This window comes from Camponotus vicinus, unplaced genomic scaffold (assembly GCF_025532165.1).
Source record: "Camponotus vicinus isolate PSW18456_S1 unplaced genomic scaffold, iyCamVici1.0 SCAF_11, whole genome shotgun sequence".
Lineage (NCBI taxonomy): Eukaryota > Metazoa > Arthropoda > Insecta > Hymenoptera > Formicidae > Camponotus > Camponotus vicinus.
In genome coordinates, this window is record NW_028141947.1 from 16,941,473 (window position 1) to 16,964,986 (window position 23,514).

Genomic DNA, 23,514 nt, shown 5'->3' on the forward strand with positions numbered 1-23,514 from the left:
GTGTTTCTTGCAACACAAGCCAATTCCTTGGATGACATTCTACAGTGAAATTGATGTTAATTCATCATTAAATGTGCAATAGTATTAGTCAATAGACAAATGAGATTTTAGAAAACGGGAATAAAAATTATACACGTCTCATACATGGACGCTTATAAAAGTTGAGGGATATTTACAGTTGTAAAAAATATCTACGTACCTACTTGACGTCACAAGCCGCGTTAAAACAGGGCACATCTCGGTGAGTACTCAGTATAATGCCGAGGCCACAGTAATATGCATTCGTCATGAACGTTTGTTTTATTTGTTAACACGTTATCGCGAAATAAATATGTATTTTTTTTACGCATGTGTTTTTACGCAAAATTGTGTGCATCGGATGGTTTTACGATCGCGTGCATGTCTGATTTAATTCTGTGTGTATGTGTGTAGAGTTGTGCGAGTGTGTATGTGTGGAGAGTTGAAAAAAAAAGGAACGACAGGATCACAAGGACGAGGAAATGAGGACAGTAACATCACGTTGCTTGCGTGTAAGTTCATCCCGTTATTCATTAAGCATATGTACACTTGCATAAGTATCTGCATCCGATTCTCTTTTTACACATCTACAGATATTCGTATTCACTCGAAGAAAATCGTCCATTTTTACGAAACTTTTGTTTGTAAAAAAATTTTATATAAAAATATCAACAAATTTTTTACATTACAATATTTTTAGATATATTAATATTTTTCCTTTAAAAAGCTATAATAAAACGTAATGTAAAATGATTTGAATTCTCTGATTATCATTAAAAAGGCATGCCAATTTGACAAAATGTAATTACATTCTCTCGAAACCGTTTGCAAATGATGTAGAAAAATAATAAAACTCTAAAATATGCTATAATATAATCGTTGCAAATACTGCGGCGGCAAATACTGCTGCAGTTTAATCATTACTAAAGGATTGCACTATATAAATAAGTGAAAAAACGAAGGAAACCAAGGAGGCTTGGTTGCGAAACTCAGGAAAACGTGACGTCAACAATGTGATATCTACCATTGTGTTTGCAACTGAATCGAACAAAAGTTAAAGCAAAAAGGCGTGAAAAATGCATAAGTGATGGAAAATGCAAAGAATATTGGGACGTCGTTACGAAATTATGATTGCATAAAAGAAATTGATAACAAATCTGAATAATACATCATGAAAAATTTTGTAAAAACATACAAGACTGAACAGAGATGACTCAAGAAATTTAAGTAATAATAACAAATTCAAACTTGGATTACTCCGCTTTAATAATAAAATAATTGCACGATACCTTAGATAGATATTGAATTCGTAACGAGTCGAAGAAGGAAAAGATAGTAGAGAAGAGAAAGAGAAAGAGAGAGAAATAGAGAACGAAGCCACACAACATAAAATGTAAATGAAAATCAGGAGTGGAAAACGTAGTGGTAGTAACGAAAAAAATACTGACCTCTGTAAGCCTTTGTTAATGGCAAGCATGGCCTTGCCAGTGCTAAAACAAAAACACAAAAAGAACAACGTAAGAAGAGAGATACTCCGGGATCGAGCCAAAGTCGGGGGATAAGTCGGGCGCTTCCTGTGCCATCGTATTTCATTTTTCTATTCCTACATAGCGGTGCAATTTTACTCCGAATGAAACACAATGGGGAAGATGCAATGCGGGACTCAGAAAAGCGAAGTGACTTGCAATAAACATCTATTCTACCGATGAAATTTATTTCGCGATATCAGAAAAGACAAATCTTAGAAAATAAAATATAGTAACAATTTTTAAATTTAATCCAATTTATCATATACAATTCAATAAATAAATTGTTTACACTATCAGATAGAAAAAAAAACCAAATAATTTGTTTGAATAATATCTAAAAAGATAAAAATTTAGAAAAGAGTTTAATTTTTCACATATCTAATGGAAAATTAAAATAAAACTCATCTTTTATCACTTCGATTCTCTGTCAGGAGAGGAATATCAGAGGATTATTGTTTGTTATGGCAATGAGATAAGTACTTTTTTTCAGATTAAACTTAAATATGTTCCAAATATCAATGAAAAAATTAATATTAGAATAAATTAATATTAGAAGTAAGACAAGCTCAGTTTTGTTACCACAATTTCCAAGATATCTATAAAATGAGGTAAATTTATTTTAATAAATTAAAAAATATTACGAAAGCAAAGATATTAAAAATTGTTAAGAAAAAAAGAAAGAGAGAAAGAAGGAACAGCATCTCATTAAGGCTAAATGATCTAGATCTAATAGATTTAAATGCAAAAAAATTACACATTTTTACTTTTGTAAAAATTGTGAAAAATTAGCTTTACTCTATTCGAATCTAAAATCATCAACGTTTGGAAACAGTTTCGTTTAACACATTGACAGTGTAAATAACTGTTATCGCATCACTTTATGCCGGAAGGGAAGCAGGATAATAAGAGATAAAGCGATAGCAAAGCGCAGCTACACTCAGTTAACGCTTTGCATTTGATAAAAGAACCAAATGATTAATGTCTGTCACGAATCTCGTAGAGAATTTCGGCAACTCTGTAGTTCGAGTCTGACGTACAAACAGACCTAGCGTGTGCGATCAATGAAGATGTACAATGCGTGTATATTGTTTTCTTCGTAGTAACGAAATTAGGCGAATATATATACGTATACTATATAAATAGATATCGATAGCGAGCATCGTGACTTATGCGTATTATATGGAAGGCTCGAAAATGAAAGACAGATGATAACTTGTGCGAGTGTCATTAGTCTTTAATTCCACGAGTGATATTTGTCGTCAATATCGAATGGAAATATCGTGCGGAAAAATTTCTCCAACAATTTTCTAACACATATATAATAATTAAACAGTACTATATAAGCTTGACGACAAATATTAATACAGAATGTAAGACTATCGTGCATGTCTTGCTCCTCCAGGTTTCCAGAATGGCCAAGAATCAGCTTCGTTTTCAAATCAAACTTGCATTATTACATTATTTCGTATCATTATTATATTATTTTAATTTTCGTATTATTTTATATTATTTTACATTATTATATTATTTCGTATTATCTTACATTATTCGATATTTCGATCGAATAATATTAGATTATACACGTTTGCCTCGCGAGATCTACTGATCGCTGGCCTTGCAAGAGACGAGAAGTAAAAGAGAGATAGAAAATGAAGAATCGTATAATCAATTAAAGAAAAGTAACTACAACTATAAATGATAAAAGAGAGCCGGCTTCTTATTCTATACGCGAAGTTACATGGATATTATTGATCTATTATTTGGTAAAGCCATGCCTCCCATCCCATCGGCCTTGACAAGCTTTCGTTTCGTTGATGCAAGTTTGATAGAAATATATCGATCGCGCGAGGGAAAGACCTTTCTAAATGGAACTAATACGATTCTTTGTTCTGAAATATTTTATTTTCTCTTGCTTATCCATCTTTTATTCCTCGCTTTCAAATTGCGTTTATAGTTGTAATTAAAAATTAAAAATAATACTAGTATTTGTGTGTTATGAGTGGTAAGTATAATCATGACAGAAAAAAAATCTCGTAAAATTGTTTTACAGTAATTAAATAAAATTGTTTCTCATGTAATTAAATAAAAATATGGACAATACGATACTTAAGGATTACCGTGTAAGTAACACAAAAGTCTAATTATTCCGGCAAAATAACAGTGTTCAATTACAACTAAAAAAAGGAGCAGACATGTTAATATGCACATAGTTAAAATTTTGTCGCGGGAGGAGCTTTGTGCCGAATAATTCATACGATGTAGACATAACGTTCATTGTTTACAATCGATCGATCGTCTATTCATCAACATCAAACATTTGTTATCAAATGCTTTGCTTTCAATCAACTCGCTTCGATTAGTAAATGATTAAAAAGCAATATAATAGGTAATAGATAGATTTTTATTGTGTAATTAATTTAATAATTAACATCTTGTAAATTATTAATTTAATTATTATCATATATTTAATACGTGTCATCTGTGAAAATTTTCGAGTTGAAGCAATTCATAATATTGTATCGTACATTTTCTATCAGTTATTTTTCCTCGTCATATTAAAAATCACAAAAATATATACTATGTTCTATAATGCTAAGTTATTATCAGAATAAATAAAAAGTTTCTAAGCAAGTTTATATACGACCGATCGATTTAATCAAGTATTTGTATTTGCGCGTGATGTGTATACATGTGTATGTGTGTCAAGAGAGAGAAAATAGAAGGAAAAAGACAAGTAGCGTCCAATAGATATAGATAGATAAATAGATAAATAACGAAATAAACGGACAATTGGATAGAGAAATGGACGAATAAGGAGAGGTTCACGGATGAGTAGATAAGTAGCTCACAATCTATAAAGAATTCAATCTATAAGTAAAGAAGAATCATCAGACAAACCAATCGATAGAGAAACAGAAGCGAAAGAAAGAAAGGAAGGAGAAAAGCGAGAAGACGATGCGCGATCAACGCGGTATTTAATCCAGATACGTGCTAAATTTTCCCGGATCCAGGTAACATCGATATACCGTATTAACAACCGCATTAATTGATCGCACAGAGTGATTCTTAACGAAAATCTAACGAAAGCTGTAAGAGTAGAAAGGGGCAGAAAGAGAGAGAGTAAGAGATAGAGCAGAGATAGAGAGTTAGAGTTAGAGAGAGAGATAGAGAGAGAATCCTTGGGTAGAGCGAGTAGAGGCGAGTAGGTACCTGGATAGTGGCGACAGTGGAATGTACCTGAAGCGGCCGGTCGGATGGTGGATCGGCCCGCCGAAGCGCCGCGTGGCCTGTGGTGCGAGATAAGCGGCCAACGGCGGTATCGCCTTGTTGTTGTTGCTGGGATTGTTGGCGAACTTGACGGTGATCGGCTCGGACGAGCCCTTCGGTATGGTGCCGTTCAGCTCCTGGATCGCCCGCTCGGCCTCGACGCGCTGGTCGAACCTTATGAAGCCGACGCCCTTCGACAGGCCTATCCGAGAGGTGCCGAGAAGGTCGGCGGGACACACAAGATCACACTGGTTATTGCGAGATGCGAGATAACGTTTCGCTTTGTCGGAATCGCGCCGGACGCTTCCGGCCCCGTCCGATCTCGGTCGTTCTCTCGTGTATTTTTTCCTTTGCAGTTTAACGTGAGAAACAGCCAAGATAAAAAGCTGTTTATTTTCTTTTAATTTAAACGATATTTTAACGTGTCTTCGATTAGCATCCTCAATCAATTAATCATTGTATACAATTATCGCTCCGTTGCATCCTCGTAAAATGCGTGATGTATGTTAGTGCTATATAAAGAGGATGCGTAAGACATGATGAGTAAATATTTTTAAAATATTGATGATAAAAGAATGTTATATAAAATAAAATTAAAATTTTTAAAGAGATACATTTCGCTTTCAAATATATTAATATTAATATATTAATATTTTTTCTATATAAAATTAGCTATAAGAAAATTTTAAAAATCTATTAATAATATTTTTTTAAATAAAACTATACTTTTATGTGTACAATTCAAATGAATAGTCAGTCGATTCAAATTGATATTAAATGAATAGAAAAAAGGTGTAGTATTTTTAAACTCAAAATTCACTTAATAGTTTCACATAGACAAAAAATAAATATATCTAAAAGGTATGTACTTTAAAATTCTACACTTTTACCCAATAACATGTTTTCACATCATCAATCTTTCAAAAATATTCACTTGTCACGCTTCACGCGATTTACCCTTAATATGGCACGAGTCAACATCATTCATCCCACAAATTGCAGTGTATTCGCATATCATTAATCGCGCAGAGTGATAAATTGCGAATACAATTGCTTATCACTTGTAATGATGAAAAAAAAAATACCATTTACGTACACTCTACCTTCGTGCGCGCGTGAGAAATGCCAATAGTTTATTTAATCGTTAATTAAATTGTTAATTTATCTATAAACTGTATACACGCGTATCACACACACGCGCGCACACACACATACAACACGCAAAGCGAGTGGTTCGGTGCGCGCAGATTCGTTTCTTTACAAACACAACGACATTATTGTCGTGTGGACGTCTTTTTGTCTTTCTTTCGAATCTCTACTTTGCTGTTGTATCTCATCATCGCGGTTTACTGATTAATAACGGGTAGACAGAAATGGAAAAAAAAGAATGAGAAAGTGAGATAGAAAATAATAGAGTGAGAAAGAGAGAAAGAGCGAGTATATATATATATATATATATATTCGATTGTGGACGTACGTAGATATAATCGAGAGATCGTAATCAAATCATAATCATAACGAATGACAAAAAGCGTAAAGAAACAAAAATGGCGCTCGGAGGGAACATTGGATGCGCGTGTCTTCCGTCATTGCAAGACAACAATGAAAGACGCATCTCTTTCTCGTCATCTCTCCCCATATCTGTGATGCTCGTAAAACTTCGTTATAAAATGTGCATTTTACAAAAATGATACAGCTGAATATGTAGATCGTGTCTTTTTTTTGTTCGATTTCAGAAATTTTACGTTTCCAGTTCCATGAAATTAATACTTGAAATTTCGAAGACTTTCGCCGAAATGTGCCAAATGCCATTATTAATTTTGGCGTCGTTATTAATAATTATTAATATTATTAATTATTATTAAGCAAACATGGATTTTACTCGAGACACAATATTTACCTTGAGCGGTAATAAATCGATTTTCGATTCCGGCGCTCGATTGCACCGTATTTGTGCTTCAAGTGCGTTGTGTTTCATTAACAACGACGATGACATTAACAAAGTGCACGACGAAGAGAAACGTGGGGAAAAAAAACCGCCTAGACGAGAGACGCGCGCATCGCAGATCGGAAGAAACGGCTGCTTGTCGTTTCAGCTAGAAGGACGTAATGAGGGAAAAGAAAAAAGAGATTTGTGAGTTACGTACCGGGCAAATTGTCTCCGCCGCCGGTCACAAACTGTCGTACTAAAAAGAAACGGAAAAAATCATATCTCGTTAAAATTCAACTGGCAGCACTACGCGCGATTCGCTCGCCCCTGATTCATCGACGGTTTGGGGGATAAAACGTGTTCGCGGTAAGAAACGAGGTGAAGAAATTAACGAGAGACGCAACAGAAGCAAAATAAGAGCAACGACAATCGCGTTCAAATTTAACAAGAAAAAAAACGCCCACGACTTGAACTCAAACACATTTAATTTTTGCGAAATTTTTACAATAAATCAAATAGTGCAAAATTATTTACTTCCAATGTGTAAGATGCAACTTCGATAAATTAATCTGAATGTTTATACATTTGATAGATCGATCGAAGAAGTATCACAAGTGTTTTTTTTTTTTCTATATAAAAAATATAAAACTAATATGTCGCAAAATTAAAAAGGTTTAATAAAAAGAGAAAAATAAAAAAACTCTATGAAAAGTATTAATAAACAGATCTTTTTCATTCTACTTTGATTATATTATTTAACGCTTTGTTTATCGTTGCCGGATCGGTACACGTTGCTTTCGCAACTAATATTCGCGTCTTCGATAAAGATAAGAAACCGCGATATCGTTTTAAATAAAATAAACATGGAGCGAATAAGGGGCGAGCGGACTGCGTGTAAATTACGCTAATTTTCATCTCCTTAATCATATAAAAAGCGTGAGTGTCAAGATGGGAAAAATTTGGCGTATCGCGCATGTTCACTTTTTGCGGGAGGGAAACGAAAGCGATGTTTATCGAACATAAGTCTTGAAGATGACGGAGCAAGTCTGATGGACTCCGGATAACGAAGTAATAATGATGTAATAATGCGTAGGATCGATCGACGCAGATAAGATGAAAACGTATCGGAACGTGAGGATGGAAGAGGATGAAAAGTGAGCATGATTGGGAAACGCGAAATTAAGATCGAGGTGGTGGCCATGAGGCTTCGTTCGTGCAATCCGGGCTGATCGGAGAGGGGCATTTGCTAAATTAAATAATAAAATAAAATAAAAAAATGCAAATTAAATATCCAGCTCAGGAAGGATTAACTAAAAACAAAAGACAACGGAGGGGGACACTTGATTCGGTATTCACCGATAGATGAATAGCTCCCCTCGAGAACGAAATTGCGTGTACATATATGCGAAAAGCTGTACTCGTGAAATTGTTGAGGGATTTTGTGCTCTTCGAATGAGGAAACGTGAAAAAAGTGTGTGTACAGGCGAAAGAAAACATAATGAAGTGAAACTGATACGGTTACGATTTCGTTCACTTGCTTGGAATACTTTTATCGTATCGCTATAACACACATTTCATCGAATTATTTATTACTCGCACTTTCGTTGTCATTATCATTTATGGCGCACCGACCCACCCTACAAATAACTCTAACCCCATGGCCTACGCACCTGTGATCTGGACGCATTATAATTTTATTTAAAATCATCGATTTTTTGTCGCTGTCTTAAATGTAGTCAATTTTACTCTTGTACAAAAATTTTCGCCTCAGCGCGAATAGAAACATGACGTACCAAATTTAAGACAACTCGATGGAAAAAAAATATAAAAAAATCTGGATAAATCGCAGAAATATTTTAAATGGCAATTATGTGCGACGATCTGTCGGACTTTTGTTCGTATATAATTCATCATCGTCGAAAAAATTGACAAGCGGTCAATCGATTGGTAAATCCACTGTGGAAAGCTCGCGAAGATCGACAGACGAGACGGTTTTGCATGGGACTTACCGGTGATGTTGTCGCATAGTATTCGCGACGTGATAATTCTGCCGTAAGGGCTGAAGAGATTCTCCAGATCCTGCTGCGCCATATTCTTCGGCAAGCCGCTAACGTACAGATTCGCACCTTTGATCGCCTCGCTGCTCGGTCTCGCGTACGATACCTAAAAATTAAACAAATGCGTCCCGAAATATAAAAATATCCCTTTGTACCTCCGACAAATAGCAATCGCGAATTAACGAGATGACGAAAATATCTCCAAAATGTTTAGAGTAAGAATAAAAAAATTATGCTGCGCGATAATCATCGCTTTATTCTTGTTCGCGCGCGATAAAACCGAATCCAGGCCAACCTATTTATATTGCTGCATTGCCGCCTTACACGCTCGCGTAGATGCATTTAGCATTCTAGAAATTGGACAGATCGCTTTACACAATTTGACTATCGAAAAAAGACTATTGGAGATATTTTAGATCGAAAAAAGACTATTGGAGATATTGAATTCGAAATTATATTAAGAGATCTCTCTCTCTATTAATGTCTCTCCTTTGTATTGTAAATTAAAAAATATTTATGATTTTAATCTTTGAAGAAATTATTGATTAAACGAAAATACAACTGTGATAGAAAACAATCTTTTTGTTTACGAAGATTAGCAATCAAATAAAAGACTTAGACTTAGAACTGCATTAAAGGCTCCTCTCACCTTGATGGTTTTGTTCTGTAAACGAAGACCATTGAGCGTGTTTATAGCCTTTTCGGCATCTTCAGGCCGGTGATAGTTGACGAAACCGTAACCCAAACTCTGACCTGCAAACAGAAAAGCGTAGATCGATCAATTTCGTATATATTTCGCAATATTGAATTTATCTCGGACAAATAGACTGACCGAGCTAGACGCGTATGCGATTCGCGACAAAGAAACGACGGAAATATTTCATCGTCGACAATATGTCTCGATTGCTTTTGCTCTTAATGCGGTTAAACGTTTCTCTCGACGTTGCCAACGGATTTCAAAGTCCGCTCGTTCGTATCCGCGCGTCCATCTATTTGCTGGAATAGAATCGCATTGAAGAAATAGTTGAACGCGTAATCCCGACTTCAATTTCCTCGATACGTGCCGGAATCAGTTTTATGAATGGCGTAGTGGCAAATATATCAACGAGTAGTTGGCGAAATGCCTAAAGCACACTGCGAGAATACGAGTGAATTTTTTTTTGGCTTTACTCTGCGAGAGGGAGAATAATAATATCAATTTTTCTTATCGTTCTCCAATATCTTAATGCTAAGCTCTGCTCCACAAAGTTAATTTTAGACCGAATATTATCGCTTAAATTTAGGAATTCAATTCGACTCATTGCTTGCACAGTTTTTATTAAAATAGCAAATCTGAGGAACAGATCTCTCGCTATATTTATTAAATGTTTCTTATTACAATGATATCGTCAATTATTTTTTGACGGAGATGAAGCAGGAAAACAATTATGATTTTTTTCAGCCAAAAGGAAAAGAATTGTCCCGAATGTGATTTGAACGAGGCGACGAAAGACGTGGGACGATACTGCGATTCCGTGATGGCGAGGTCGAGTATAAAGCGGCAAATCTTCAAACCAAACGCCGCCCCCGCTCTCTTCGCGCGGCTCGAAATAGCGTCGCAACGTCTATACACGTGCTCGTCGCTGCCACTGCACGAAATATACCCGGCATGCACGTACGGGTCCGAATTATGCCAAGATTATGCATACTCGATATAACGGATCAATACGAATAGGCTGCGCAAAATATCGTGATCAGAAATTTATGGATAGATTATATGTATGAGCAAAACGATTTAGTTTATATTCCATACTCGAGGGTAAAATAACAAGATTTTGTAGAGGACAAGAATTTATATTCCTTATTATAAGAATTTGTATTCATATTCTTCCTTCGAAGTTATGTGTTGAAAATGTTAATCGTCGAGAATTTATTTTTCTAATAAAATTATTTTTTTACGCGATAATAATTTTCGACATCATTTTAATCGAGCTAGATTGTACAAATGAAATGAAACAAAGAAAAGTTTTTTAATGTAGAAAATCATAGTAAAAAACCGTCGAGAATTATTTCATTTTGAGGATGATGCAAATCAGTTTTCCAAATTTTGCTAATATTGATACGTCGCGATATCTGATTAGAACGCTTCAAAACTAAATTTACATCCTTAAAATAGACGGTGTATGGGCAACCGACTCTAGATAGCTTAACACAAAAAGAAAGGATTATAATAAAAGTGCTGATCTTACCGCTAAGCTTATCACGGATTAGCTTGCAGCTTTCGACCTCGCCTATACTGGAGAACAGAGAACGAATCTCATCCTGAGTCATGCTCTGCGGCAAATAATTTACTATGAGATTCGTCTTCGACTCCTCCTGCGAGGTCTGTCCGAGGGTAGATCCTCCGTTTTGTTGTACGACTGTATCCATTCCGTTCGCCATCATTGCAATCCTCTAACGAATCGTCTCTAACTATGTACGAAATCTGCAAACAGAATATACATCACATTGGACTCGCAATCTAGATAAATAATCGTCATCAATTATATAATAATAATATAACACACGCACATACACAATACACACACACATATTTGTATATTAAAATATATATTTCTATCAAGAAATATTGAATATATTGTGAATTTCTTGGATAATTATGGTAATGTTAGGTCTGCATATCTTATACTATTGTAAGGCATTAAAAAAGGTTTCGAGGAAGTTTCGCTTTCAAAACATCGAATCGGCGAATACGAGTTCATCGCAAGAATAATGTGGAAGAAACTACACAACACCGATGTAAACAAATATCAAAGGACGTAAAAACGTACCATCAAAACAATGATGCACAAGACGTTCTTTGACATTTGAAAGCTCAAGTGGCCTCGAGTTTTTTTTTGTGTAACCTATTCGCGTTAACTCAAACACAAGAACAAGTTCCTTTGTTCTATAAAGCAAAATTGACGCAAATCGTCTTAACTTTGGCATTATTGTAAAATAATAATAACTATCGAACAAGTTTCTCTCACATATGTACACACTATGTAATAGTAATCTATAATATATAATGATTATATATGAAGATAAATTATATCGTAATCAATAAATGTTATTGATCTAAATATTTTTTATGTACATTTTTCTAAAAAGAATGAGCCTGCATTACTTTTTTTTATTTTTATAAATGATACATTTTTGAAAAAATGCTTCTTAATAATTGCAAAGATATATAAAAATTATATAAACATAAAGTTTTATTTTGTTAAGGACTCGAAAAATCTTATTTAAAGCCATGAAGAATTGAAGTAAAAAAATTTGTAACATTCGAGATTCGATAGTGTAAAAATCTGGATGATGACTTTCCAAACACCCAAGTGTAAAAGGAACAAGAGCGACGGTTGGGAGAACTTTCGGGGTAACGTCCGATACAAACTTGGATAATTTAAAGGGGCCGACGACCCCCGTTGTCATTTAAAGGGCCGGAGACCCTTTCCAAACTACGAAGCACGCCGAGTGCTATAGAAACCTACATACATGGTGTCCACAGCAGATACAAGTTATAAGATTTATATTATAAGACTTCTGAATATTTTTCATAATGAAAATTCGATTAGAAACAATCTAATTAATGCGATAACGGGTAGTAGAATCATTAATTTCTTTCAATCACAACCCTTCATACACAGACACGTAAAATAAAAGCAGGAAATGCTCTCTGCACCACCCGCTGCATTTCTGAATAAATTATGAATTCGAGTGGCAATCAGCCATCTAGAACCTTATTACCATCTAAAAGCAATTAATTCCGAATTATATCTATAATTAAAATCGCTAAAATGCGACTTCATAACGAAATTATACTTGCATAAAAATATCAAGACAAATGTTCTTGTAATTACGCATCTAAAAGTCTAACTCTTAATTTTAATTAATTTGCCAACTAGATACATGCGCTTGATGAAATTTTCTATGAAGGAGATTCGTGAACACAAAAATAAAGCGAAAAATAATAATAATAATTTCAGATCAATTTCAAATCAACAAAAAAATTATTGACGATTTAGATCCAAGATTGGACGACCCAATCAGCTTTTTTTAAGCGGTACACCCGGTACACGCACGCACAACAGAGCGCAAAGGGAGAAACAAGAGCGCAAGAGAGAGGCAGAGCGAGGAAGGGGAATTACTGTGATGGCTACTGTAGGGTAGCGCTATGGTGTTCATGATTAAGGCGAGTACACACACAATACATACACAGAGCTGCGACGACACATTTATCAGTCGGCACGAGCCACCGGTGTATATTTTAATTCTCTCTCTCTCTCTTTTTTTACGTTCCCTTCTCTACACGCGTCTCTCCGTCCTCTCCCCTTTTCTTTCCTGCGTAACAATCAGCTGTCCTTAAAGCCTCCCTCTCTGTGCGATTAGCTCTCTGTGACTCGTGGTAGTAGCCACCCTAAAACGACTTGTCCGCAATGTCCTGAAGTAACAGATAGCTTTTATTATGCGTGTGCGGAGAGTGACCGGCCCTCGAGTTTCTAAAACGAACTGAATATGCATCATATATGAAAATATGATTGCACGAGATAGTGATATGTCATGTTTCTTGTGTAACGCATCGAATGCAGTGAACGGTCAGCGGTTTGATATCTTATTAATTTGCATACAAGTCTCAGTTTAAAAGATTATATGCATCTCATCAATATAAAAACAACTAGATGAATATATATAAAAATTGGATGTATGTGTATTTTAATTAATATATGCAGCTGTAATTAATAAGCGGTTCGTACTGATTAAAATATCCTTCCACTTGTGTTAGATTTTTCAAAAGCGAGTCTATATATTTCTTTTTTTATTTTTAATAAATTTATTGAAAAAATACTTGTCAATTTTATTGGGAAAAATGTATGGAAATTGTATAAATATATACAAAAGATTTACATTTTTTGAAAATAAAACCGATTTACAATCGCAAATATTGTGTTGAAGAATCAAACTGAAAAAATTGATACTGGAGATTCGGTCATGTAAATCTGGACGCGATGACTTTGCGAACACAGTATAGCAAAAGGAACAGCACAATTTAATTTTCAAGCATGAATCATTGGTATATTTCCAATTATCATAAATAATCTCGAGTTATTTCAACGTTCGTCATATGAAGATTGACAAATTGCTAGGCTTTATTTATCTCTTCTGATAAATTTAAACATGTAAAATTGATCAAATTACGAGTGAGAAGGTTGAAGCTCGGTTATTTTTTATGCGTATTATGGGAATGACTTTACACGAAGAAAATATATATATATTCGCCGAATAGAAAGAGCGCCGATTAGTCTCTCTTTCTCGTTCGCGTCCCCTTTGTTTACGAACGCAAGCGATAAAAGCGCCGCTCGCAAAGGCAGAAAAGTCGCGGTGCGCTTATCGTAAGCCGGCATCTTCCTCGGTATCGATCCGCGCTCGGCGTTCGCCATCGCGATATATTTTCGGATCCGACAATACCGAGGGCACGGCATAAGAGGGCCGCCGAGTTGGCCGACTACATTGTTACGGATCGCGCGACACCGATCCAACTTTTAGACGCATCTCCGCTGTCATTACGAGATAACAATGGATGCACCGCAAAAGTGCACGCTCCGAAAGCGGGGAAGGGGGATGGCAATCGTACGGACGACCCTCATCAAAATTTTAGATATAATATCGGAGATACACCCTATGAAAAGATTCCAGAAATTATTTTTAGTAAAATTTTAGTAAAAAAAATTAGTAGAATTAAATTAGGAATTTTAGTAAAAAATTCTGTAAAATTTTCGTAATAATTTAAATAGAGTAGTTTAAATGATATAATTTTTTATGAAACTTTTTAATAAAATTGTTATAATTTTCATGTGCCGCGAAAATTTATCATGGTTCAAAGTAGTTTAAAAAATTCAGCAGCTTAAAACTTGCGTGTTATATTTATATAGTTTGATATCTCCAAATTCCCTTAAATTTATTTAGCAAAATTTAAAATTACACATAATATATGATTAACTATTATACTTTAATATACAGATATATCGTCAAATATTCTATTTCCGGAGTATAATACGATATCTCATTGAAAAACAAGGTAATTATAAATAAAATTTTTGCGAGTCATAAACTGAAGTACGAAGGGAAACTAAATGGACGATGAGTTATTTCGAAACAGCCCGGGACTATCGATCTGGCGAAATCGATACAACAGAAATACCGTTTTATTCTGGTAAATGCTACCTTGTTATTTCAATTTAGCAGCGTCCCTATCGCATGGCAAGAGATAGCAATATCTCCGATTATTTAGATCATCGTGAGAATTTTACAAGTGTCCTCGATTTCAAAATTATATATGTTTCGTTCACAAATATCACTATTAAATTACAATAATAATCGAAAAACAATAACGATATAATTATCAATTATACGCAATTAGGATTCATGTCCGAGAAAACCAAATATTCGACGAACCATCGAGTGTTCCGCGACTTACGGGAAAGTGTGCCCTTCGCGCGAGGCTTCTTCGAAGAGGGAAAAGAAAAAGTTCTTTACCGAGGCCGAGAATGTCATCGTTAAGCGGCCCGACAAGGACGGGCATTGCGCTTAAGCCTGGTCGACGGGCGACCTCGCGGGTTAAAGTTCGATTAGCACGTACGTCGCGAGATACGATCTTCGGCCGGTGGCCAGGTGGCCATGGCGACGGATCGTGAAAATCGCGTGGCCGGGGCCGATCAATACGAGCGCGGCTCCTCGGTCCCTGAGCTTCGCGCTTTCTCTCTTTCTCTCTCCCTCTCTCTCTCTCTCTCTCGTTCTCTCTCGTCGCTCCACGAGAACCCCTTCCTGCCGTCGCCCCTGCGCGTTTCTGAGGGTGACCCCTCCCGCGCGTACGCCCCTTTCCGCGCGCGAAAAAGCGGCTCGTATACGCAAGTACGCAAGAGCGCGCGTGTAAGCGCAGACGGCGAGTTTCCGAGTTGCGGCGAGGGGGAGCGAGAGGGGTACATCAGCGCGGAAAGAACGATGTGCGAACGCACGCACGCACGCACGCACACGAATACAAATGAGGGGTCGAGAAGAAAATGCGACAATGACACGTGCTCTCGAGACGCCGATCTCGAGAATGCGAGCGACGACAGAGGCGACAAGTGTATCCTTCCTGCCCCGTTCGGCGAATCGACTCACTCACTCTCTCTCTCTCTCTCTCTCTCTCTCTCGCTCCGCAATAATCGATGCATTCCCCGGGGGTCGTTCAGACGCACTCTCGCGCCGATCTTTTACTCGCCAAGCGCCGACTTTTCACGTATCATATTTTTCCTTCTCGGTACCTGTAGGGTCTCCTATTCTCTCTCTCTCTCTCTCTCTCTGGCGTGCCTGTCACTGGTTTCTCCTCTCCTTGTCGCACACGAAACCGAGCACCGTACGAGCGGTCGGCCCTTGCGCGAGCCTCCGGCTCCTCTCCTTGTTTTATCGTTCTCACCACCGCCAATGTGCACTGTTATCACGCTACTGCTCTCGCACCACCGCCCGGAACCGAAGGGGAAATCAATGAAAGAAAAGTACGGCGCGAGCCCTCGTAAACCGGCATTTATGCACACCGTCCGACCGTCCTCGGTGCACTTCGTGACGGGCGACGGTCGCGTATCGACATCGACGACGACGGTAGCTGCTTTCGGCGTAGAGGCCTGACGCGACGAGAAAATGGGGGTGTCGGGGAGGATGGAGAGAGAGGGGGGGGAGGGGTGAGGGAGGAGAGTACGACGCGAATTCGGATCGGAGCGTGCCCGGAGCGTGCCAATGTACGATATTTGCGTGCGACGCGCGCGTTTAACGGAAGGGGGACGGAAGGGTTGCGCGAAGATGGCCGAGAAAAAAAAAATTAAAGTTCGAAACACTAGACTAAGGAAACGGAAAGAACGACGCGACACGGGCGGAGGCTGCGTAGAGACTGGACGCCTCGCTCGCCGCCTGACCGAGGCGGCTTCGGCCGCCGCTCGCGATCGCTCGGCCGTCATCGGCCGTCATCGGCCATTCCCGGCCGCGCTCGGCCGCGCGTCGACGGCGCTCGCAGACGCGACGCCGCGCGTCGCGAGAGCGTATCGCGAACCCTTCCTCGCCCGTGATTCGCCCCCCCTGGCACGCGCGAAACCGCGCACGAGACGGGGTTGCTCGTCGAAGCGTGCTTTAGACTTCGAGATACGCAAATGCCCGAAATGTATTTTTGAATCCTCCCTTTTTTAAGTTGATTACGCGAGAAATACTCGCGACTCCTAAAAGCTGATATTTAAATTTTAACGAAAATTTTTAAAGAAAAAGTGAAAAAAAATTATGTTTTAATTTTGTCCAGGAGTATATTTATGCAAGTATAAATTCGTGAGAGTCGTATCTCATTTGTTTGAATTATTTCATGAGATTTTGACGATCGAATCACGTTGATACAAATTTAATAATAAATAATGCGAAAAGAAAGAAAAAATTTTTATTATTGCATATATCATATAGACGTCGTGAGAGTCATATCTCATTTGTTTGAATTATTTCATGAAATTTTGACGGATCGATCGAATCACGTTGATACAAATTTAATAATAAATAATGCGAAAAGAAAGAAAAAGTTTTTATTATTGCATATATCATATAGACGTCGTGAGAGTCATATCTCATTTGTTTGAATTATTTCACGAGATTTTGACGGATCGATCGAATCACGTTGATACAAATTTAATAATAAATACTGCGAAAAGAAAAAAAATTTTTATTATTGCATATATCATATAGACGTCGTAAGAGTCATACTAAAATTTTCGCTAGAAAGATGAAACATATATACGTATGAACGAAGCTGAAAATATCCGAGCACACATCACATATATGCAAACGGAAACTGAAAACTTCTTTAACGTGCAAAGTTTACGTTTAATTGCAAATCTTTCCGATCCAGTTTCATCAACCTAGTTCTGCACGAAAGAAAAAGGTGTGCACTTCAAACCTCAACTACATTTCCCCTTACCTTACCGGCCCTTCAGGGTTTTTGACCCCTGACGTACTACGGTATCGCATCGAGATAAGGGTCTCCCTCTCGTTTTTTACACCGTCCGTATTTGATCATAAATTTGCAAAAAACACACCGCATAATCTTTGCATCGCGTTATATCAGAAACAAATCATTGTAGATATATATCAGAAAATATGTATAGCAAGAAAAAAATTCTCTTAATTGATAATATCGTTTTAACCGCAAATTTACATTAATAATTTGTCATTAATTTAACAATTTTTATATACAAATTATTAACAATTATTAATTTAACATTAATAATTTTTATATATAAATTTCTTTGAAAGAATAATTAAAAAAGGCGAGATAACGTTTGATGGAAATAATCCAATTTTTTTTTTATTTACAAATATTGTATAAGGATCCACTGATTATAACTACATCATTGCGAATTTTACGATGTTGTATATACGGATAAAAATAAAATTTGATCGACACTCCGTGTTTTGCGAAAGTGCCATTCGTCTCGTCCGCGTACGAAGCGTATAATCGCGGGAAACGAATCAAAGTAGCTGCATCCCTGACCTTAGTTCAAAGATCGAGCCGGTCCGTCTCCAAATGATAGAAGCCCGAAATTACACGGCTCTGACGAAACGTACCGAGTAAGACTTGGCGGCCATGCCAATAAACGATGTGCCAGTGCGCTAATGCTTTCGGAAATTTATTCATACGAGCATCGGAATATATATTTTGACGAGAGAGTGTCACGACATTGAGGGATCGATCGCGTAAATAGAATAACTTTACGCTAAATACGCAAAAGAGTTGGAAAATGAGAGATTATGAACGGATGAAAGCACTTTACTCGCCGTTCATCTTTCATCCATTCGCGTCTTTAATTTTAATTTTTTCAATTCGCAAAGATTCACATTGTGGACTAAAATCCCTTCAGATTTATTCCTTCAGATTTTGGATGCTTTTGCGCGATCGCAGAAAAAATAGGAAGGCGATTTCTCGAGTCGCGCCCATGACCATACTTAATGCTACGCGTCGTCACCGGAGAATCTATAACGTTTGGTCAAGGTGGAGAACAAAAGGGGATAAAGTTTAGACTAGGGCACGGTTACCAACAGATGCCAGACATATGCAGAAAAGAAGCAATGTATGTGTATATATGTGTACGCTACGCGTGTATTGTTGCATGCGCATGCAAATTTACCTCGATATCAAAAGCTCGTCTCTTTTTAAACTATTCAATCGGGCAACTGACTTAAAAAACATCTAATCTTTCATCCCAACTATCAATAATTATTAAACAAATATTTGAAACTTATATATTTTTTATATGATTGACAATACTTTGCATTTTCAAAATTAACGCGAAAGTTTTAATCATATGATACTCGTTTGAATTCATCTGCTTTTTTGATGCAGGAACTCGCGCTGCAGTTTGTAAATGATGAAATAGTTAAGCAAGTATTAAATTTGTACGAGACAAGTACTGGGATTATTCAATGGGATATTAAAAAATGCGAAAAATACGCCGGTCACGTGGCGGACCCCGTGAATCATTCCTGTCGACAAACGCAGACCTCACCCTCTTTAGTTTAGTCACAATCCAGCTGTCGAAGCTACGTTTTCGGGGGTAGACCCTCGGCATCATCGATCTGGCACGGCGGGCACGAGTATAATTCTATACGGGGTTATACCTCGGGAACAATAATTCCGTCCGGCAACTTTTTCCGAGGTCATCGAACCTTTAACGAGATTCCGTCGATACCTCCGACTCGAAATCGATTTGGCCTTACATCGGTAGAACAAAGTTATTTAAAAGTGTACCGAGAATACACTGGGTGCGTGAATATAGTATCACGCAAGATGATTATTGATTTAATAACAGGATTTAGCTGCTATTTCTGTATAAATGTAATTACATTCCCGAGAAATATTTGTATAAATATTTGTGTGTAATTGATATTTGGGGCATAAAAAATATTTTGTGTAACTTGTTTTAATATTTACAAGCATCGAGTTTCACGAAGAAAACCATAGGATAAACATTATGGATCGATGAAGATATTTTAGTCGCGTTGAATATCGATCGAAAAATTAAAAATATAAATACATAGTAAGAGTAGCCTGCTGCGTTTGCAGAAAAAAAATAATTACACACTGTATTCTTGCGTTTAGATTAGAATTTTTCTTTTAACTTAACGCGCGTAACAACATCTATAGATAGCAACTAGCGAGAAAGTTTTAACATCGGTGATTATGGATTAGCGAAAGTATTTAGAGACCGTACAAGTTTTGTAATAGTCTGTCAAGAAAACAAATAGTTTTAACTTTGACTTTCTGCATCATTTTACTTCATTATTCAAATCCTGCATAATGTAATGCATTCTTAATTATTTATCAATTGTAATTATTTTAATAAAAAATGAGAATAAAATTTCTTCCATACATACACAGAAAAAAAATAAGTGTCAAATCAAAACTTATATACTTAAACTAACGCGTTCATTGTTTCGTATATAGGCAACAATTTATAAATTTTAACAATATTATAGTCTTATTTTAATCATTATAATTGTCATCTCAAGAATATATAATTATTTAATTCTATTTTAAGAAAATTAGAATCTTTGATTTAAAAATGTTATTTTCTATCTAACATTGTTTCTTTTCCATTTAAGAAAATTAAATTTTAAATGATAAGAATATATTTTTCTTGATTAAACTATATAAAATGGCTTCATTCAAGTAAGCAGTTATTCAAGCAATTATATTTTTCTTTAATTAACGCAATATAATCTCATTTTAAGATTTCCATGTTAAAACTAAATATATTTTCAAAATAAAAATGTGCTTTTTTCTTGTGTACACATTTGCGATATATTTAAATTTAAATATTTAAAATATTTCTGACTTTAAAACTAAAAAACTTTGCGCTGAAATATTTGAAGAATTTCTTTGTTTTATTTTCTCAGAAAAGGTTTATTAATTAGTGCAACATCGTGCAACGCCTAGATACACATCTGGTTAATTTCTCGCTTATGTTTTTGCGCGAAAAAAATCGCCGGTAAAGCATAAAGTGTATGTTTTAATTAAAAATATTCAATGTATTCACAAGTAACTTTTCATGATTAGTCACGATACACGGTTTGACATTTACAATCGGTTTAATATAATAGTTATTAATATTTAAGTTTAATTTCGATTAAATTTAAATTTGATATATTATATCCTGCAACAGAGAGAGAGCGAGAGAGAGAGATCTGCATAAAAATTAACAAATTAACGAAAAGATTAAATTACTCCTTTCTCTCTGCTTATTTGTCCGTAATTCAAAATTCACGGAACGTAATTAAATGCAGCGTTTGATCGATTCAGTATCAGACGTGATAAATTAATTTTTCAATAACCATGTAAATTCATCGCAAAGCAAACAAGTTTTACGAGCGATTGCGTAAATTCATTATATATTTTCTGTTTCAAGCAACACACGATTACGTGGTCGTTGTACACCCGCGACATGTTATGTCGTATCAAATATATACATACATACACACATATATGCGCGTATACATCACGAATACGTACATGATGTATATACGCGTTTCTACAAGGCAATATTGTACATACAATGTGTGGGAAGCATCGAAGAGAGATAGAGAGAGCCGCGGAGAAGCTTCATTGATTGGTCGATGGCATGGTGGAACATTGCAGCTATCCTGGGGGTATATGAACCCTAATATATATATATATATATATATATATATATATATATATATATATATATATATATGTATACGTGTGTGTGTGTGTGTATGTATACTCTTCTCTCTCTGCCATTCCCCTTCTCGTCCCCTTTCCTTCTTTCATTCTCACTCTCTCTCTCTCTCTCTCTCTTTCTCTTTCTCTCACTCTCTCATACTCGTCTCTCGTTTACCCTCGCTACGATTTTACCCCGTAGTAAAACGCAGGCGCATCACATGGACCCAGGAACGATCAATACGAGGTTCCCCAACCAGACCTAGTCTCTCTCTCTCTCTTCCTCTCCCTCTCTCTCTCTCTCTTTCTCATTCTTTCTCTCTCTTTCCCCTGCTCACTGTTTCTATTTCCGTCTCTTTCTCCGTCTTTCGTGATTCTCATTACCATCTTCTTTAGCCTTCTTTCTCTAGCCTTCTTTTGCAAAATCGCGGCCAATCTTTGACATTTCGGCGTTGACTCGAAAATTCCGCGTCGAAAAACAAAGCCGATTAATAGTCAATCGTAACATTTCTCCTACTTTTCATTCTTATTAATCTTCGCACAACCTTAGCTCAAAGTATAAATTATATTTAAAAATACACTTATTAAATATCTTGTTTATGTATTAATACATGTATAAGATTTGATTAATACATGTATAAGATTTGAAACTCAAATTTTGCATGAACAAATTTCATTCATTCTCCTAAAAAATCGAAATGGAATCTAAAATTCGTATTCAGTTACCTAATAGCTTGGTAAAAAAAAAAAAAGGAAGCGATATCAAATTGATCTTCACCGGCTTTATCGTCTAATTCTCCCCCTCTTTGGCTCACGCACCATTGTAATCGAGGCCGTCGCGGACGGAAGTGTCCCTCTCGAGACATCCTGCTTGTCCTCGACAAGGACCCGCAGTGCCGGTCCCTGCTCCATCCCGGATCTGCTTGACGCTTCATCATGCATCGCGAAAGCTCGACGTCCTCGTTACTGAGCTATTTCAATTTGTTGTTTTTCGGTCGGGGTACGTTGCGGGATCGATAAGGGGTTGGATCGAGGAAGAGAGAAGCAGGAAGTTGTACGCGTATGTGTTTATGCGTATTGGGGTTGCGTGTGCTTGCGCGTGTGTGTATTGCGACGTGGTGCTCCCGCGACAGTCGCTTTCTGGTGCCACGCCCAGAGGAAGAGAGAACGATCTGGTGCACACACAATATTGCGTCGTGGTAAGCGTCAGCTGCTGGACGCGGTGGTTTCGCGATAGTTCTGGCGGTTGATCGACGTTAAATGCAACAACTTTGCCCGGTTAATGAGCCCCGGCGTCTAATCAGTTTTTATGTCCAAACTTGCTCCTTGCGTGAAATCACGCAATTGTTTTCAACATGGCAAGGTACACATAATAATAAAATATCGCGTGTACGAGAATCATCCTTTAAGCACTTGTAATAATTCTTGATCAGCGCAAAGAATTGTAGTTTTAATAAAATAATAAAATCTTTAAAAAAATTTTTTATTTTAATCAATTAAAATTTTCTATAAATTTCTGTTATAATTTACTCTATAATTTCGTAATATCGCTATGAGACCAATTTATTTTCAAATTATTTAATTGTGATTAATTATGAAAGAAAATTCTAATCTTAATGGCAATATATATAATATCTTGGTCTTAATCGCGATATTTTTGTTATAGAATGCATTTCTTTCGCTAGTTTTAACAAGTACAATCTCCATTTTAATTCAATCTGTAATTATAATATCATAAATTCCTCACGAATTTAAGTATCTTTTATTTATATTTGTGTTACATATATATGATATTTATAAAAAAATTGGAAAATTGGAAAATTAAATATATAGTCGATAAAAATTGCGAAGATGACGGGAGCACCACAGGAAATTTTAGGAAAGATTAACCTAAGTAGTACCGGAAGTTTTCTCGCATGAGGATTTCCAGTACAGAGGACGAACGTATAC

The 23,514-nt window shown here is 36.4% G+C and overlaps 1 protein-coding gene across 13 annotated transcripts in view; it reads right to left on the reverse strand.

The window, feature by feature from the left end:
• The window catches only part of LOC145962357 (ELAV-like protein 3), a 68,657-nt gene that overhangs the window by 23,558 nt on the left and 21,585 nt on the right, over window positions 1-23,514 (reverse strand). For 4 of the 13 annotated variants that reach the window (XM_083083411.1, XM_083083410.1, XM_083083413.1 and 1 more), the window contains exons 2-7: window positions 11,030-11,265; window positions 9,451-9,554; window positions 8,754-8,907; window positions 6,962-7,000; window positions 4,758-5,016; window positions 1,467-1,508 (exon numbers count right to left, since the gene is read on the reverse strand). In XM_083083411.1, coding sequence (XP_082939537.1) covers window positions 1,467-1,508; window positions 4,758-5,016; window positions 6,962-7,000; window positions 8,754-8,907; window positions 9,451-9,554; window positions 11,030-11,225 — 794 coding nt within the window. In that variant the 5' untranslated portion in view covers window positions 11,226-11,265. Of the gene's footprint in view, window positions 1-1,466; window positions 1,509-4,753; window positions 5,017-6,961; window positions 7,001-8,753; window positions 8,908-9,450; window positions 9,555-11,029; window positions 11,266-13,034; window positions 13,243-16,123; window positions 17,192-22,383; window positions 22,516-23,514 lie in introns of those variants that run through there. The other 9 variants (XM_083083412.1, XM_083083408.1, XM_083083415.1 and 6 more) reach the window with 9 other exon arrangements.